Here is a 19,612-nt window from a genome sequence, read left to right on the forward strand (position 1 = left end):
CTCATTTGGAGGAGGGAGTAGCAAACTCCATAAGCTGAGGGTTTTCCATTAGAAGACATATCTCTGGTAAGTGTGAAGAGAACCATTACAAAATCTTACTGTGGGCTGCTTTTGGACCCCTATTTAAAATCACAGTGGTAGTTCATGGAAACGGAAAACTTCTATGTGTGTGTGTAATATGTGCATGTGTGTACGTATGTGTGTAGCTTACACACGAGCACACGACCACAGCCATACACCTCATTCTTTGGCCACACTGCTTCAGCTATACCAATAATTCTTTTCACAGAGTTGGCATCTTGGGGGAGCCTCGATGTCAGTTCAACCCCCATACCCTCCTCCCCCTTGCACCAGAAGAAAACAAAAGAATGTCTGGGATACATTCTTCCCTGATAGAAAGAAATAACACGAGGATCCAGGATACACTGGACTTAGTCACGAGAACATTGTCCTCTCAAACAACATTCCCTAAATAACCTGGTACATTCCAGTTCTGTAATTAAGTCCCTGCATTTGAAGTAAACTACTTCAACTTAATCACTTTATATAGGACTAATATTTATTATTATTACGCTTTTTAAATTGTTCAAATTATTTTGTTAAAAGTTCAACAGTGGACTATTAAAAGAAATTTCAGAAAGCTCTTGAAAAGCTCATTTTCCTATATTTACTAGTTTGCTTTGTTATTTAGTTACTTCCTTGGCTTCTATGTGACTATTTAGAGTAACGTATTAGAACGTTTAACCAGTGTTCTAGTAGACTAGTGAAGAGACAGTCTGTTTAGGGGGCACCTGGGTGGCTCAGTTGGTTGAGCATCCGACTTCAACTCATGTCACGATCTTGCAGTTCGTGAGTTCAAGCCCAACGTTGGGCTTGCTGCTGTCAGTGCAGAGCCTGCTTCGGCTCCTCTGTCTCCCTTTCTCTCGCCACTCCCCTGCTTGTGCTCTCTCAAAAATAAATAAAACACCTAAAAAAATAAACATTCTGTTTATTTGTTTCTAAGTTCATTTTTACTTTATGAGAGTATCTGGTACATTTGAAAATGAAATTTTATAAGGGAAATAAAATGTTTTTAAAATTAAATCTCGATGGCTATATTATTTTTCACGTTGAGATATAAAGTATATCTTGTTCATTTCAAAGCCTTTTAACATATACGTTTCATTCATTCTTTCGTTTACTCATTTGACAACAAATATGTATTGAGCCTCTGCTCTAAGTGTGCCTGGATGGCTTAGTTGGTTAAGCGTCCAACTTCGGCTTAGGTCATGAACTCACAGTTCATGGATCCGAGGCCTATGTTGGGCTCTGTGCTGACAGCTCAGAGCCTGGAGCCTGCTTAGGATTCTGTTTCCCTCTCTCTCTGCCCCTCCCCAGTTCTCACTCAGTCTCTCTCTGTCTCTCAAAAATAAACATTAAAAAAAAAAAAAAGCCTCTGCTCCATCCAAAACCTTGTGGTGGGTTATGTAGGGAAAAGGGATCATCAAGACAGAGACCATATCCTCAGGTCTGGATGGTAGAGAAGATAAATAAAATACACACCTGCTCACAAGACAATTTTAAATGTATTAGAGGCCATGAAAGAGATAAAAACCAAGTGCCCTAAGAGGACCGAGCAGAAGAACAATCACTTCTAGGGGGACTGGGAGCATTCCGACTCGAATTTGGCTTTGCAGGGATTGGGTGACACTAAAGGGGGACTTCCAGTCAAGAAAGAACGTGTGCAAGGACACAGAGATGAATAAGTGTGTCCTGTGAGGAAAGGCAAGAGCACAGTGGAGCAGAATGCAAAGGACAGCTAAATGTCCACTAGGGAGTGAGTTGGATGTTATCTGGCAGACGACGATTAGAAATCACTCGGGAAAGCACTCCACTATGTGGATTACAGAGCCACTGGTTCTATGTTACCATTTTAAAGTCCTGTAGGAGTTTCACCTGTTAAAACAACTGGATTGAATTAACCTTTCTGTGGTCAGAAAGTTTATCCTCAAGCTTCAAAATCCTCCTCGGGCGCCTGGGTGGCTCCGTTGGTTAAGCGTCTGACTCTTCATTTCAGCTCAGGTCATGACCTCTCAGGTTCGTGAGATCGAGCCCTGCATTGGGCTCTGTGCTGACAGCATGGAGCCTGCTTGGGATTCTCTCTCTCCTTCTCTCTCTGCCCCTCCTCCACTTGCACATGTGCTCTCTCTTGCTCTCTCAAAATAAACATTAAAAAAAAATCCTCCTGTTAGCCTTTAGCTAAAAATGCGTTCATTTCACAGAGAAAACTGGACACCTTCCCCAGATTTAATATCAAGAGCAGAGGCACATCAACTCCAGCCTACGGCTAATGCAGGATGGCTTCAACATACCCTCTGTCTTCATGCTGTTATTCTTTACCATCCAAGTCAATTCTGGTGATGACTCCCATTAAAACTGCAAAGTTTTTATCAAAATCGCGGGCTATGAACTAACTTTTGTTGGACTTTTACGTAGAGAATTTGGTTATAATACACTCCATCATGACAAGTTTCTATCTAGAATATGTTGACATGGTTTTATTTTTGGTTTTTATTTTTTTATATTTAAAAATGTTTAAACATTTTTTAATGTTTATTTTTGAGAGAGAGACAGACACAGAGACACAGACAGAGTGTGAGCAGGGGAGGAGAAGAGAGAGGGAGACACAGAATCCAAAGCAGGCTCCAGGCTCTGAGCTGTCAGCACAGAGCCTGACATGAGGCTCGAACTCATGAACCGGCAGATCATGACCTGAGCTGAAGTCAGACACTTAACTGACTGAGCCACCCAGGTGCCCCTAGTTTTTGATATTTTAAAATAAAACCTGGGAATTATGAGACTTTTATAACTATCTTTCCTAGGGTGTTAGGCTTTTCTCTACCTCCCTTCTGAACAACGAGGCTTTGGTGTACATCATTTATCAATTCCTTCATTTGTTTACTCATTTTTTCATTCCATAGTTGGTATATCCCCACTCTGTGCTGGGCACCATGTTTGGTGCTAGGAATTCAGTGTGGAAAAAATATAGCCAGCTCTGACTTGGAACCAACAAGTCTTGGGGAGAGACAGACGGGAAACATACTCAGATATTGAACTAATCAAGTGGGGATGAATACCGCACAAGAGAAAAAGAATGCCAAGAGTGTGTAACCAGAGACTTGCTGGTATGTGAGAAACGGGCAGGGGAAGGAGAAGTCATCCCTGAGGAAGTAAGACTCGAAGACACACGGGATCAGAGCAGTGGGAAGCGAGGAGGGGAGTACTCCTAACTGTATTAGTTACCTATTGCTGTGAAACAAATTACCCCAAAACATAGTGGCTTAAAAGAGTAACATTTATTGTCTCACAGTTTCTGTGGATCAGGGATCTGGGTTTTTCATATATGACCTCTCATGTTGAGACATGTTCCCTCTAGACCTACTTTGCAGAGGGCTTTTCATGAATGGATGCTGTACTTTGTCAAATGCTTTTTCTGTGTCTATTGAAATTATCATATGGTTTTTATTCTTTCTCTATTATTGATGTGCTGTATGACATCGACTGATTTTTGAGTATTGAACCACCTTTGCAACCCAGGAATAAATATCATTTGATTGTGATAAGTGAGTTTTTAAATGTATTGTTGGATTTGGTTTGGTACTATTTTGTTGAGGATTTATGCATCTGTGTTCATTATAGATATTGGCCTGTAGTTCTCTCTCTCTCTCTCTCTCTCTCTCTTGTGGTATCTTTATCTGATTTTGATATCAGGGTAATGCTGGCCTCATAAAATGAATTTGGAAGTTTTCCTTCTTTTTCTATTTTTTGGAATACTTTGAGAAGAATAGGTATTAACTCTTCTTTAAATGTTTCGTAGAATTTGCCTTTGAAGCCATCTGGTCCTGGACTTTTGTTTGTTGGGAGATTGTTGAATACTGGTTCAATTTCTTTGCTGGTAATCAGACTGTTCAAATTTTCTATTTTGTCCTGTTTCAGTTTTGGTAGGTTGTACGTTTCTAGGAATTTATCCATTTCTTCTCGGTTGTCTCAAATTTGTTGGCATATAGTTTTTCACAATATTCTCTTGTAATTGTTTGTATTTCTGTGGTGTTGGTTGTTATTTCTCCTCTCATTTGTGATTTTATTTATTTGGGATGTTTCTCTTTTTTTCTTGATAAGCCTGACCAGAAGTTTATCAATTTTAATGACCTTTTTTCAAAGAACCAGTTCCTGGTTTCATTGATCTATTTTATTGTTTGTTTGTTTGTTTGTTTGTTTTAGTTTCCATATCATTTATTTCTGCTCTAATCTTTATTATTTCCTTCCTCCTGCTTGTTTTAAGTTTTGTTTGTTCTTTTTATAGCTCCTTTAGGTGTAAGGTTAGGTTGTTTGAGATTTTTCTAGCTTCTTGAGATAAGCCTGTATTGCTATAAAGTCTCTATTGGAACCACTTTTGCTGTATCCCAAACGTTTTGAAACATTGTGTTTTCATTTTCATTTGTTTCCATGTACTTTTTAATTCTTTTTTATTTCTTGGTTTACTCATTCATTGTTTAGTAGCATGCTATTTATGTCTATGTATTTGTGGTCTTTCCAGATTTTTTCTTGTGGTTGACTTCTAGTTTCATAGTGTTGTAGTCAGAAAAGATGCATGGTATGACTTTGATCTTTTTTAATTTGTTGAGGCTTGTTTTGTGGCCTAATATGTGATCTATTCTGGAGAATGTTCCATGTGCACTTGAAAAGAATGTGTATTCTGTTTTAGGATGGAATGTTCTGAATATGTGTGTTAAATCCATCTGATTCAGTGTGTCATTCAAAGCCATTTTTTCCAGGGCACCTGGGTGGCTCAGTCAGTTAAGCATCTGACTCCTGGTTTCAGTTCAGGTCATGATTTCTCAGTTCATGGGTTTGAGCCCCATGTCGGGCTCCACACTGACAATGCAGAGCCTACTCATGATTCTCTCTCTGTCCCTCTCTCTCTGCCTCTCCCCTGCTCTCTCTCTCTCTCTCTCTTTAAAAATAAATAAAACTTTGAAAAAAAAAAGAAAAAGAAAACAAAGCCATTATTTCCTTGTTGATTTTGTTTAAATGGTCTGTCCATTGATGTAAGTGGGGTGTTAAAATCCCCTACTACTGTTGTATTATCGATTAGTTTCTTTACGCTTTTTTTAAAGTTTATTTATTTTGAGAGAGGGAGAGCACATGTGCGTTCACGAGGAGAAGAGAGAAAGGGAGAAGATTGAATCCCACGCAGATCTCTGTTGAATAAATATTTATAATTGTTACATCTTCTTGTTGGATTGTCCCCCTTATTAGATAGTGTCCTTCTTCGACTCTTGTTATAGTCTTCGTTTTAAAGTCTATTTTGTCCAATATAAGTATTGGTACTCTGGCTTTCTTTTGACATCCATTTGCATGATAAATGTTTCTCCACCCTCTCACTTTCAATCTGCAGGTGTCCTTAGGTCTAAAATTAGTCTTTTGTAGGCAGCAAATAGATGGGTCTTGTGTTTTATCCATTCTGTTGCCCTGTGTTTTTTTATTGGAGCATTTAGTCCATTTACATTCAAAGTAATTATCAATAGATATGTATTTATTGCTATTTTATTACTTTCTGAAGATTGTCTCTGACCCTCTCTTGTCTTCTTTCATGGTTTGCTGGCTTTCTTTAGTGATATATTTTATTTTCTTTCTCTTTATTCTTTGCATATTTATTAGTGGTTTTTGATTTGTGGTTACCATTAGGTTTGTTTATAACTTCCTCTGCACGTAGCAGCCTATATTATTAATTTGATGGTCATTTAAGGTTGAGCCCATTCTTTACTCCTCTCCTCCCACATTTTAGGTATATAGTGTCATATTTTATATTCTTTTATTTTGTGAGTTCCTTGAATGATTTTTTAAATAGAATATTCATTTTTACTGCTTTTGTGTTTCCGACCTTCAAACTGCCATTTTTGGTCTTTCCTTTCCACTCAAAAAGTCCCCTTTAGTTTTTCTTGCAGGGCTGGTTTAATGGTCATAAACTCCTTTAGTTTTTGTTTGTCTGGGAAACCATCTCTCCTTTTATTCTAAATGATAGCCTTGCTGGATAGAGTGTTGTTGTTGTTGTTTTTATTTTATTTTTTAATGTTTGTTTATTTTTGAGAGAGAGCCAGAGCGTGAGCCAGGGAGGGGCAGAGAGAGAGGGAGACACAGAATCTGAAGCAGGCTCCAGGCTCTGAGTGGTCAGCATAGAGCCTGACTTGGGGCTTGAACCCACGAACTGTGAGTTCTTTCTCTTTAGAGAGATCATGACCTGAGCCGAAGTTGGATGCTTAACCAACTGAGCCACCCAAGCGTGCATGTATAGAGTATTCTTAGCTGCAGGTTTTTCCCATTCATCACTTTGAATATATCATGCCTCCTTTCTGGCTTGGAAAGTTTCTACTGAAAAATCTGCTGACAGCTTTATGGGGTTTCCTTTGTATATAACTGTCTTTATCTTGCTGCTTTTAATATTTTTTTTAAAGTTTATTTATTGTGAGAGAGAGACAGAAAGAGCATGAGAGTAGGGGAGGGACAGAGAAAGGGAGAGAGAGAGAAAATCTCAAGCAGGCCCTGTGTTGTCAGTGCAGAGCCTTACAGGGAGCTCAATCCCGCAAATCATGAGGTCATGACCTGAGCTAAAACCAAGAGGCAGACACTTAACTGACTGAGCCACCCAGGTGCCCCAATATTTTTTCCTTATCACTATATTTTGCCATTTTAATTACAATATGTCTTGGCATGGATCTGCTTTTATTGATTTTGTTGGGAATTCTATGTGCTTCCTGGATCTGGATATCTGTTTCCTTCCTCAGATTAGGGAAGTTTTCAGGTATTACTTCTTCAAATAAATTCTCTGTCCCCTTTTCTCTCTCTTCTCCTTCTGGGACTCCTATAATACAAATGTTATTACATTTGATGGAGTCACTGGGTTTCCTAAGTCTATTCTTGTTTTGCATAATTCTTTTTTCTGTCTTTTGTTCAGCTTGATTACTTTCCATTACTCTGTCTTTGGGGTCACTAATTCAGTCCTCTGCTTCTTCTAGCCTGCTGTTCATTCCATCAAGCAAATTCTCAAATAATCAAATTTTTAAACGGGTAAAGAATTTGAACAGATATTATTCCAAGGAAGATATGAAATTGGCCATAAGCACATGAAAAAATGCTGAACAATCTTAGTCATTATGGAAATGCAAATCAAAACCACAATGAAATTCCATTTCGTACCCACTAGGATAGCTATAAGCAAAAAGCCAGACAAAAACAAGTGTTGATGAGGATCTGGAGTAATTAGAACCTTCACAACATTGCTGGTGGGAATGTAAAATGATGCAGCCACTTTGGAAAAAAGGTTGTCTGTTCCTCAAAAAGTTAAGTATAGAATCACCTTATGACCTAGCAATTCTACTCTTAGACATATACCCAAGAGAATTGAAAACAGATGTTTCATAAACACATGTACACAAATGTTCATAGAAATACCATTCATAATAGATTTAAAAAAATGGAACAACCCACATGTCTAACAGTTGATGAATAGGTAAACAATATGTGGTATATCCATACAATGGAATATTATGCAGCCATGAAGAATGAAGCACTAATTCATGCTACAATGTGAATAAAGCTTAAAAAATCATGCTATATGAAAGAAACCAGACACAAAAAGCCACATATCTGTGATTCCAATGGTGTGAAATGTCTAGAATAGGGAAATCCATAAAGACAAGGTAGATTAGTGGTTGCCAGAGGCTGAGGAGAGGAGGGAATGGTGAGTGACTGCTAACAGGCACAGGATTTGATTTGGGGTTGATAAAAATGTGCATCAGATAGTGTTAATGGTTATACATGATGAATATACTATCCCCGAATTGTACACTTCATTTATTTATTTATTTATTTATTTAATTTTTTTCAATATATGAAGTTTATTGTCAAATTGGCTTCCATACAACACCCAGTGCTCATCCCAAAAGGTGCCCTCCTCAATACCCATCACCCACCCTCCCCTGCCTCCCACCCCCCATCAACCCTCAGTTTGTTCTCAGTTTTTAAGAGTCTCTATGCTTTGGCTCTTTCCCACTCTAACCTTTTTTTTTTTTTCCTTCCCCTCCCCCTGAATTGTACACTTTAAAAGAGTGAATTTTATAGGGACTTATATCTCAATTTAAAGAAAAAGAAGGAAATTATGAGAAACTGCCACATGATGACTAAATGTAATGTAATATAGGGGCGCCTGGGTGGCTCAGTCGGTTAAACGTCCGACTTCGGCTCAGGTCACGATCTCACGGTCTGTGAGTTCAAGCCCCGCGTCGGGCTCTGTGCTGACAGCTCAGAGCCTGGAGCCTGCTTCACATTCTGTGTCTCCCTCTCTCTGCCCCTCCCTCACTCATGCTCTGTCTCTGTCTCTCTCTGTCAAAAATTAATAAACATTAAAAAAAATTTAAATGTAATGTAATATCTTGGAAAGAATCCTGAAATAGAAAAAGGACATTAGGAAGAGATTAAGGAAATCTTACTAAGGTGTGGATTGTAGTTAATAGTAATGTATCAGTATTGGTTCATTAATTGTGGCAAATATATCATACTAATGTAAGATGTTAATAATAGGGAAACCGGGTGTAAGGTATACAGGAATTCTCTATGTTATCTTTGCAATTTTTCTTTAAATTTAAAATTGTCCTAAAATAAAAATTTGATTTAAAAAATGTTCGGCAGATACCTCTGTAGGATTCTGATACGTGGGCACAGAGATGAACAACATGCTGTCCTCTATGCAAGTTGCTCTCTGGGCATCAGGGGAAAGATAAGACAAATACAGGTTCGAAAAGGAGACTGGATGTCAGAAATCAAGAAAAACAGTGCACTAGAGCTTAAGGGAGAGAGCCCATCAGGTGGAGGCAGTGAGAGGTGGGCACGGAGATGGGTCTTGAAGACGTAAGGGGTCTGGATAGGCAGACAGGGGTGGAGCGTACCAGGGAATACTTCCAGGGGTTCTCACGGCGCTCAGACCTGGAAACTGCGGGGTGCGGGGCCATGAGGCCTTGTATCTTTGAGCTGGACCACGGGGTTGGTTCAGGAATAGTGAGGACTTCTTTACACAGAAAGATGAGGTCTTGTTGCTTAGCCTTCTGCTAATGACTGCAGAATTCTTTTCTGTTTGGTCTTTGTTTTAAAGCTGCCTGCTCCAGGGATCTAGAGCATCTGAAACATCACTATTGCAGGATTCAGCCTGCCCAACCCTATCATCCTATTTTGGACTTCGTTTATGGCATTCTGATCGCCCAGCTGATTTTTATGCAAAGTAAGAAGAATAAATTTGACTCCTCCGGGGCCATTTTCATTCACCCCTCCTGCCTCTGAACAAGTTTCAGGTTGCAGAAAGCAAGCAGTTTCAGGGAACAGAGAGCACAGGGTGAACTGTCCCCTGTTGCATTTGCAGATTGTCTCCAGAGCGGCCTGTGTCTTGCAGCGGGCTCATGTTGTTCTTTGTTTCTGAGTTTGGGCACATGCTGGTGGCTTTCTCTCTGGGGGTGACACCTGAGGCAGTCCAGGTGAGCTGTGCCAAGGGCCTTAGTGTCCAAGACCTCTTCCTTTGCACCCTGGCCTTCCTCCTCCTCCTTGTACAGAAGGATTTGTTCTCATTTCCTTTACTTCTCCTACCTCTAACCCAGCTGCCTAAGCCGAGAAAAGAGAGAATGCCCTGGGCCGAGGGCCTCAGCCCTCACCCTGAGAAGTCAGGCCACACTGAAACCTGGCACAAGAGTGGCCACCCGAGCCTAGGACCTTGAGGGGGCTCACCTCTCCTGCCTTCACTGGCCAGCGTCAGAACACTGGAGCTATTTAAAATCAAAATTTTAGCTATTTTAAATCAAAATCTATTTGTGGATGCCCCATATCAGTCCATACTTCTTAGAAATGCTTTGTAATGACATCAGCCCTCCTCCCCCTAATGTACACAAGTAAACCTTGTTTGGTGTAAAACAAAAACCCTTAGAAAACACAAAGAAACACAAAACCTTAGAAAAGCACAGAGAGGAGGAAAAAAAAAACCTTATCGCCAATGTTTCGTGAATCCGCTTCCAGTCATCCGTGTGCACACACGCACAGACAAAAACCGGGTCGTGCCGTGTGCTGTTGTCCGCACCCCGCCTTCTTCCCGTGGTAATGCGTGGTGCACATTCTCCTACAGCAGCCAATACTCAGCTGAAATATTTTTTTTACATGTTTATTTCGAGACAGCATGAGCAGGGTAGGGGCAGAGAGAGGGAGAGAAAGAATCCCAAGAAGGCTGCGTGCTCAGTGCAGAGCCTGATGCAGAGTTCAACCCCATGACCATGAGATCATGACCTGAGCCGAAATCAAGAGTTGGACGCTTGACTGACTGAGCCAGTCAGGTGCCCCTGAAATATGTTTTCATTGCCCTGTAGTATTCTGTGGTATGAACCTGTCATTGTATCCTTGCCCAATCCCTTATGTTATTTTATACGTACTTTATCACTCAAACTGATGGTGGTTTTCTCAGGATAAAGCCCAGCAATGATATTGCTGCATCAAAGAGCACACTCATCCTCCAGACCTTATTATTACCCAATCTCCTCCGGGAAGGCTGGTCCCAAAGCACACGACCTCCATCTCTGTGTGAGAATCCTCACTGGGGCATTATCATTTCTTTGAATCATTGCGAATTCTATGGCAGTGAAAGATAGATTTGTATGTTCATTCTAGTTTATACTTCCAAATAAGGGGTGAATACCTCTTCACATCGCATCTCCTTTCCTGATTTATCACAGGAATCATAATATAAGAAATGCCTGTTTCTTGGAGTAAATGCATTTCCCAGCCCAAGGTACTATATTAAGGTATTACAGATAATAAAAGTAACAGCGCCTTGTTATAAATTCTGGGTGAAGGCCAATGGTCTCTCGGTGTTTCTTCTTAATTGATAAAATTCAGTTGTCCGTCTTTTAGCTCAGAATCTTAAAATGCTTTCCAGATCCCAGGAAAACTTGTTAAAACACTTTTTAGGTACTTGTTTGTAGGAGTTCTAATCTGCCTCAGCAACTCCTGACCCTCCGGCCTCACCTCCAGTCTGGGAGTGATGAGAGCAAACCAGTCTGAACTCAGGTACCTGGTTATTTACCTAACTCATACACTTTGCTTATTTTTTTATTATTGGACTCTATTTTGATCTTTGTATTATTGATTTGTCATTCTTTGAAGAAATTGCAAATGGCCCTATGAAGAAACCAGGTTACAGAAAAGCTGAATATAGTGAGATCCCGTGTGTCTAAAACACACATATATTTATAGAAAGTCTGGAAGGAAATAACTAAATTATTAACAATTCTGCCTGAGAAGTAGGATTGTGAATGATTTTTCTTTTCTTTTTTTTTTTTTTTTTGTTTATTTATTTATTTTGAGAGAGACAGAGTGCCAGTGAGGGAGGAGAAGAGAGAGAGGGAGGCAGAGAATCCCAGGCAGGGCTCCACACTGTCAGCATGGAGCCCGATGCAGGGCCCAAACCCGTGAAACCATCGAGATCATGACTTGAGCTGAAACCAAGAGTCAGACGCTTAACTGACTGAGCCACCCAGGCACCCCATGAATGATTTTTCTTTAAACGTTTTTGCTTACGTGTACTTTCTATTTTTTTACAATAGATTAAAAAATAGCGTCCCCAATTTCTTGCATAGTGGTGACATCTAACACCCACCCCCATCGGGCAGCACAAAGAGACATCAAAAGACGTCAAAAGATGAGCAAACGATGTGAGTAGGTAATTAGCCACAGAAGGAGAAGCACAAATGGCCAATATGAAGAGGTATTTGTTCTCACTACTCATTGGATGTCTAGATTAGAACATATGATTCCATTTTCACCTATAGAATTAGCAAAGATTTCAAGAAATGACAATGTCTAATGTTGGCAGGAGGCTGGAGAAGTAGGCATTCTCACACACTGACGGGGAATATACTCTGGAAATCAATTTGGCAGGAACATATTACTTTTTGAACATGTCTGTGTACTTGTATATGCATTTAGGGCTGATTCAAATGTCAGTTTCCTTCATGTCAATCTGTGGTGATTTGAGATTTAATGAGGGGTGGAGCTATATCATTTCATCCAGCCCTGTGACCAGAGAGATACTTCAGAAGTGCTTTGGAGGCTGATTATGATATTGATAAATAGTTTAGCACCCTGAATGTACAAGCAGTCATCAGTCATTGACGGAAAGCCTACTCAGCAGTCAGTGCCTTGCTAGATCTATGAGGGATTCAAGAAGAATAAGGTGGGGTTCCTGTTCTCACAGCTGAACTCCAGAGTCAGGACAAAGCTCAGTCCAAAATGGGGAAGTGTGCAGGTAAGCTCGACTGTGAAGTAGAAACTTAAGGGCTCAGCAATCCGCCAGCTCATAATCATCCTTGCAGAAATAGCGAGGACCCTGGGGAGGAGGAGCTCCTGTCTCATTTCCCCTGCTCACTCCATCTTCCTCCCGCACTGATGCTTTGGTGAACACTTACCACGCAGCACGGCGGTTGCATCTGAGTTTACCTTGTTTCCCTGGCAGGCAGTGAACTCTTTCAAGTGTAGCCCAGGGCAACCCAGATAGTTGATGAGGGAAAGTTTCTGTGTCGAAATATTCCAGGTGATAAATGTAGAAGGAATGATAGCGTTAGAATCTTACTATTCTTACAAAACGTCCGTGGGATAGTGGGTCTAGGCACTGATTGCCCGTGGTGGTTAACATTGTGAGGGACATCTAGTCATCAAGTGCTGCCAATGGGAATATGAAACACTACCTATGAAACGTTCTTGCATGGGTGCCTGGGTGGCTCAGTTGGTTAAGCGTCCCACTTCAGCTCAGGTCATGATCTCATGGTTCATGTGTTCGAGCCCCGTATAAGGCTCTGCACTGACAGCACAGAGCCTGGAGCCTGCTTCGGATTCTGTGTCTCCCTCTCTCTCTCTCTCTGCCCCACCCCTGATTGTGCTCTCTCTCTCAAAAATAAATGTAAAGAAAGAAAGAAAGAAAGAAAGAAAGAAAGAAAGAAAGAAAGATTCCTGCCAAACCGCTCTCCCCAAACCCCCCCAAAAAAACAAAACCCAAATCAGATTGAGCCTCTAAATCTAACATTTGATTTATGGGAAATTCAGGGGAGGAGCAACATGTTAAATAATACTAGAGGAATTCAATCAGAAAATTCCAAAATGGGGGAACTCTATGGAAAAATGTACCTTATTCTTCAACAAGTAACAAGGAGGAAGAAAAGAGGGAAGAGGAAACTTTAGGTTAAAACTTTAGGCATATCAGTCAAATGCAGTATGTGGACCTTGCTTGGATCCTGATTTAAACAAACCAATTGTTAAATATATATATATATTAAATTATTAAATTAAATTAAATATATTAAATTAAATATAATTAATTTATTAATTATAAATCAATATTTATAAATTATAAATAAATTTATTTTAAATTTATAAAAAAATAAAATAAAATATAAATTATATTAAATTAAATATATTAAATTATTAAATTAAATTAAATATATTAAATTAAATTATTATATATATATATATATATATATATATATATATATATATAATCATGGCAATTTACTACTAAGGGGGCTATCTGATATTAAGGAATTATTGGTGAATCTGTCAGACCTAACAATGTTGCTGTGGTTTTGTAAGCCCTCCACCACCCCGCTTTTTAGAGGCATAAACTTAAATATTTACAGATGGAAAAAAGAAGAAAGGCTGGCGATGGAAAGGGAGATGAGAATAAATGAATAGGTATTAATTCTCCTGAACTACCGGATGTGGTTGCAGGTTGACTGGGGAGTGTGACACCCTCTTCCCCGATCCTTTCCCTTTGCCACAAGCTCCGACTAAAGCATGCCTGAGACTGTCAACTGAACAAAATGTGCCCTCGAGAAAAAGAACACACTAGCAAAATGCAGTACTTCCATCCCGTGCAGAAAACTGGAATCCGCCTCACACCGTGCCCGCGGCGGCGGTCGGGCCTCCCGCGGATCCGGCTGATAGCACACTTCCTGCTTCAGGGACTGTGTTCTTTTGTGTGGCTTTTCTGAGCCCACCGCCTGCATAAATCTGCTGCTTTCTACCCAGACACTGTTGCTTCACTTGGAAATAATTATCTCCTTCTCCACATGCACCCTGTTCCCTTCACCCACATCCCTTATCATGCCATGATAATCACACACTGAAGCAGATGTAAAAGGCACAAACGGAGCATTTGCTTGACGACTCGAGAGCCTTGTGTCATTGCACACAAAGAAGAAAGTGAGGAGGAGCCCTATCTGCCATCGCAGGACTCACACTGGAACATGTACCCATTAAAGAACAATTGAGTGGATTTTTTAGAGCTAGAATTTTTTTCCCCCATTAGTTCTCGCAGCAAACCAGGAAGAGTGGTAGTTATAGTTGCTGGCTTTTCAAGCCAGGACCCTAAGATACAGAGCTGTTGTTACCAGTCTAGAATTACGTTTGTCTTATGAAATCGTTTGTGAATCCACAGATAATTACTGTGCACCTGCTGGGCCAGGTTCTGAGAATATTACTCCCATTACGAGGTAGACATGGTCTGTGCTTCTCCACATGGCTGGAGCTTCTCTGGGCAGAGGGTGGAACGAGAGGGAGTTAGCAGGGACTGACTAGATGGTTTGAGCTTTGTAGGTTGTAGGGATTTTGTCTAATTGGATGGGAATCCGGTGGAGGCTTGTAGTCAAAGGAATGACACGATCCAATTTATGTTTGAAAAGATTATTCTGGTTCCTGTGTGGAAGATGGGCTGAGGTTAGGGTTGGAGGGATGGAGAATAGAGGCTGGAGGTCAATTAGAGATTACAGAGGTGGCCCAGGAGAGGGAAGGTGGTAAGCTGGACTAGGGATGGATTCTGGAGAAGGTAGAGTTGGCAGGATTTGCTGATGGATTGGCTGTTGGGGAAGAGAAGAAAGAGAGCAAGGAAGTCTCTAAAGTTTTTGGCCTGAGCAATTGGGTGTTTGGTATTTCCATAGGGCAGAATGGATGAAAAACAGGTTGAGGGAGAAATCTTCATTTCTATTTTTAGACTGTTAACTTTGAGACATCAATCAGTCATCCCTGTGGAGATGAGTTGGCATTTGGATAGAGAGATCTGGAGTTCTGGGGAGAGACCTGAGGTGGAAATACAGATTTGGGAGCCAATGGCTCTCGGATTGGTTAAGATTACCTAAGGAGACTGAAGATACAGAAGACAAAGGACACTCTACATGTAAGAGGGGGCAGGGGAGGAGCAAACAAAACGCAGCAAATCCCTTACATGCTCCAGCAGCTCACCCCGCCTTCAGAATGTGCCACAAGCCAGTGAGGTACGAAGAAACACATGACGGAGAGAAGTCATGGTAGACAAGAGAGAAGAGCCTGCCATGAAGTAGGGGTGGCAGCTGGGCAGAAATGCTGCAGGACGAACTGGTACGATAATAACAGAGGTGACTGCCAGGGTTGGGAACATAGAGGTCAACTGTGCGGGCTCCAAGTGTGGTGCCCCCTTGATGAGGGCTGAGTAGTGAAAGGCTGGCAAGAAAGTGGAGACCAAGCCTCTGGCAGAGTTTGTCGTGAAGGGAAAGGAAGAAATGGCGCAGGAGCTAGGGGAAGATATGCTGTCAAGGAGGTGAAGCTTTAGTGTTGGGTTGTTTGGATCTTTGGCTTTTAGGGATCCGAGGTAATAGAACGAGTCTGTGCTGACACAGGGCAAACTGATGATTCAGGAGAGAGAGAAGGCATACTTGTAGAGAGCTGAGAACCGAAGGTTGGAAAGCGTAGGTTGGGGGTTGCCCTTAGAGAGAAGAGACATCTGTCATCACAGCAGGGAAAGCAGAAGGTGTGACATTCTTTCTCCAAGTCTCTTTGACACTCAGAGGCCCCTTGTGTGTGCACCACTTGAGCAAGGCCCGCTCTCTGAATTGTCAGTAGAGGAAACCAGAGACCAAAAATTCTCAGCCCAGAGGAGTGCATATAGCTAATGATGGACTTTCAGACACCACACTGGAAAGACATAGCTGGGCTGTGAAGAGTGTCTTGTTGGTTTCCCTGAAGCCACACTTTTTGGGTGATCATCTATGCCATTTAGGTATAAGACGGGCCATGGAAGTTGCATCATTTTTTCCCATAGGATCCCTTAACCAAGTCATGAGTCCTCAAGCATTAAAAGGAATAGCACCTGAGCCCTGAGCTGGCTTCACCTCTGTAGATCTTTTTATTTTTTTATTAAAAAAATTTTTTTTATTAGTTTTCTTCATTTTTGAGAGGCAGAGAGAGAGAGCGCATGTGGGGGAGGGGCAGAGAGAGAGGGAGACACAGAATCCGAAGCGGGCTCCAGGCTCTGAGCTGTCAGCACAGAGCCCAATGCGGGGCCCGAACTCACGAACTATGAGATCATGACCTGAGCTGAAGTCAGATGCTCAGCCGACGAAGCCACTCAGGCGCCCCACCTGTAGATTTTATTTTGTGCCCTGGGGTTGTATTTTAAGACTAAGTTCATTGCCCTTTTAGAATTGACTCCCAGGGGAAAGATTGTGTCTCCCAAAAATTTACCGTAATTACTTTCATGAGGAAACAAGAATATTTGACCAATCGTGGTTTCCTTTTTCTTTTGCTACAAGAACTCTCAGAAATAAATGTAATGCTTGATCACAAGAACTTAGAGTTTTGACCTCTTAGGTTTTTATTTTCTATTTTTATATCTTTTCTTTTGTTTCATTTTTTATTATTATTTTTTTTTACTTTGAAATAATAGCAGATTCACATGCAGTTTTAAGAAATAATACCAAGGGATCCTGTGAACTCTTTGCCTGGTTTCTCCCAATGGTGACATCTTACAAAACTATAGTACAGTTTCACAACCAGATATTGATATTGATTCAGTCAAGATACAAAACATTCCATCTCTCCAAGAATGCATGATGCTGCCCTTTTATAGCCACTCTCTTCTGTCCCCACCGTCTCCTTAACCTTTGGTAATTGCTAACCTGTTCTCCATTTCTATAGTTTCGTCATTTCAAGAATGTTATATACATTATGTAACTTTTGGGGATTGGCTTTTTAAATTTTTTTTTTTTTTCAACGTTTTTTATTTATTTTTGGGACAGAGAGAGACAGAGCATGAACGGGGGAGGGGCAGAGAGAGAGGGAGACACAGAATCGGAAACAGGCTCCAGGCTCCGAGCCATCAGCCCAGAGCCTGACGCGGGGCTCGAACTCACGGACCGCGAGATCGTGACCTGGCTGAAGTCGGACGCTTAACCGACTGCGCCACCCAGGCGCCCCTTGGGGATTGGCTTTTTTTCACTCAACATAGTTTTCTGGAAATTCATTCAAGTTGTTGCTTGTATCAGTGATTTGCTCCTTTGTGGATGAGTAGTACTCTGTGACGTGGATGTAACACAGTTTATTTAATTCATCCTTTGAAGGGCATCTGGGTCATTTCCAGTTTGGAGACTATCACCAATAAGGCTGCTACAAACATTCATGTACAGATTTTGATGTGAATGTGAGTTTTCACTTTTCTGAGCTTCTATCTTTTCTAGTGACTTGTATTAGGTCTTTTTCTGTGAATGAATAGTATATAATCATCAATAAACAAAGGCCATCTACTTTCTTCTTTGTGATTGCTATTAGCATGCTATTACCCTCTATCTTCACAGCTTCCCAGTCTCTGACTCCTCTCATGGGCTGGAAAAAAGCAGATGAAAGTTGGAAGAGTTACGTAGCATGTTTGTGGGTCAAGTGGAGCCTGGGTTCTGGCATATGGTCTCAACTCCTGGCTTTTATATGAAAGCTGCTGCAGTTCTTAAGATACAGTTTATTTTTATTCTTCTCTCCAGGATTCTGGACTCTAGCAACCATGTTGGTTTCAAGTGGCTTGTGTAGAACAGGCTCAGAGATGTGGTTGGGCATTCTTTCATGTATGTAGGCAATCAAAAGTCCTAAAGGAGATGGAAGCACAGTTGACCCCCTAGCCCCACTTCAGGCCGGGTGTAAGATTTGAAATTAAGATAATCACTTCATGGAACCACGGTTTATACCATCTCTGCTGAAAAGAATGCTGGATTCAAAGAAAGAGACAGAATGAATCCACCATGAAACCCAACCCAATATTTTTGTTGAAGCCACGTCTGATAGACCATCGATGGAGGAATGAAGGATGGGAAGGCACGTGCACCAGTTCATTTTCTAGAACGGTCTAAAGTGACGCATACAGGGGTGCCTGGGTGGCTCAGTCAGTTATGGGTCCGATTCTTGATCTCAGTTCCGGTCTTGATCTTGGGGTCATGAGTTCGAGCCCTGTGTTGCACTCTGCGCTGGGTGCGAAGCCTACTTAATAAATAGTAAGTAAATAAATAATAAAGTGACACATACAGCTAGATATGGCCCTCACTCTGCTGTACTAGCATAATATCTAGAAGCCAAATTTTATTTGCTCACTTATTTCACTCAACGCTCTGCTCACTGGGTGCCCGGTTCGGGTGGGGGCTGGAAACTGAGGAATTAAGATGTTCTTCCTAAGCTCAAGGAGCTCACCGTCCAGTGGGAGAGGCGGATAAATGTTTAGATAGTCATGACATGATGCACCAAGTGCTATTCTAAAGTTTGCAAGTAGCAGTGGTGACAGCAGCAGCCTCCAGTGATGAGGGGGTGGCGTCAGCATTGGGTGCAGGAATGTGGCCTTGCCTGTGGTTGTGACTGATCGTCTGCCCTCCCTTTATTCTTGTCTGTTTTCTAAGCTTTCCTGATAATTCTACCCAGTATATTCCCAGTAAATTATCTGTCTACTTAAATCAACCAGACAGTGTTGATGGAGAGATAGGCCACTGGTCTCAGATTCCTAGGAAAACTTCCAGAATTGTTTTTTGTGTGTGTGTAAATGCAGCACGAAGCCTTACGTGGTATAAAATGTTGAAATACTTCCATGTCAGTTGGTAAATAGACACTGGCTCTACCCCCATGGGACCCCAAACTCCCTGGTCCCTCCCTTCATTCCCTGTCCCCTATGATCTGTCATCTCAAGGGGTTACACCAGGCAGAGGTGCTCTGGTGGCATTCTTCCTGATTGACAGGTGCTTCTGGTGAAGCACTGAATGTATACAGTATACACATATAGGTGGATGTATGTAAGTATGTGGAAGGTGTATATTCATGACAAATTCATCCCAATGGGGTGAATCCTACTACACACACATACTACTACACATTCTGTATGGCTAATGTGAGATCTTTCCATATCAGCACTTGTAGCCTTTTCAAATGGCTCTTTGGCAATCCATTCCGTGGATTTAACCATAGATGATTTAATCAGTTTGGGGAGGTTTCAAAAAATAGAGATGCCCTGCCCTCATTTCTTAACACCAACTTCAAGATGAAGATTCAGGAAGTCTAGGAAAGGGTTGACTCTGTGAATTTTCCAAACTTTCCAGGTGGTTCTGATTATCGGCCAGGTCTGGGATTTTTTTGGCAGAAGCAATGCATCAGTTCACCCTACAAATATGGAAAGCCCACAAAAAGCCATGAAGCTTCATTTTTTTTAAAGAAGGTC

The 19,612-nt window shown here is 41.2% G+C and overlaps 1 protein-coding gene across 9 annotated transcripts in view; it reads left to right on the forward strand.

Annotated features, from left to right (window-relative positions):
• PPP1R36 (protein phosphatase 1 regulatory subunit 36) overlaps positions 1-17,117 on the forward strand; it is a 47,371-nt gene extending 30,254 nt beyond the window's left edge. For 6 of the 9 annotated variants that reach the window (XM_060620047.3, XM_060620040.3, XM_060620041.3 and 3 more), the window contains 2 exons: positions 9,188-9,313; positions 9,452-13,360. In XM_060620047.3, the coding sequence (XP_060476030.2) occupies positions 9,188-9,313; positions 9,452-9,800 (475 nt within the window). In that variant the 3' untranslated portion in view covers positions 9,801-13,360. Of the gene's footprint in view, positions 1-289; positions 1,066-9,187; positions 9,357-9,451; positions 13,361-13,848 lie in introns of those variants that run through there. The other 3 variants (XM_060620043.3, XM_060620046.2, XM_060620045.3) reach the window with 3 other exon arrangements.
• The last annotated feature ends 2,495 nt before the right edge of the window (positions 17,118-19,612 follow it).

Source organism: Panthera onca, chromosome B3 (assembly GCF_046562875.1).
Source record: "Panthera onca isolate mPanOnc1 chromosome B3, mPanOnc1 haplotype 2, whole genome shotgun sequence".
NCBI classification, from domain to species: Eukaryota; Metazoa; Chordata; class Mammalia; order Carnivora; family Felidae; genus Panthera; species Panthera onca.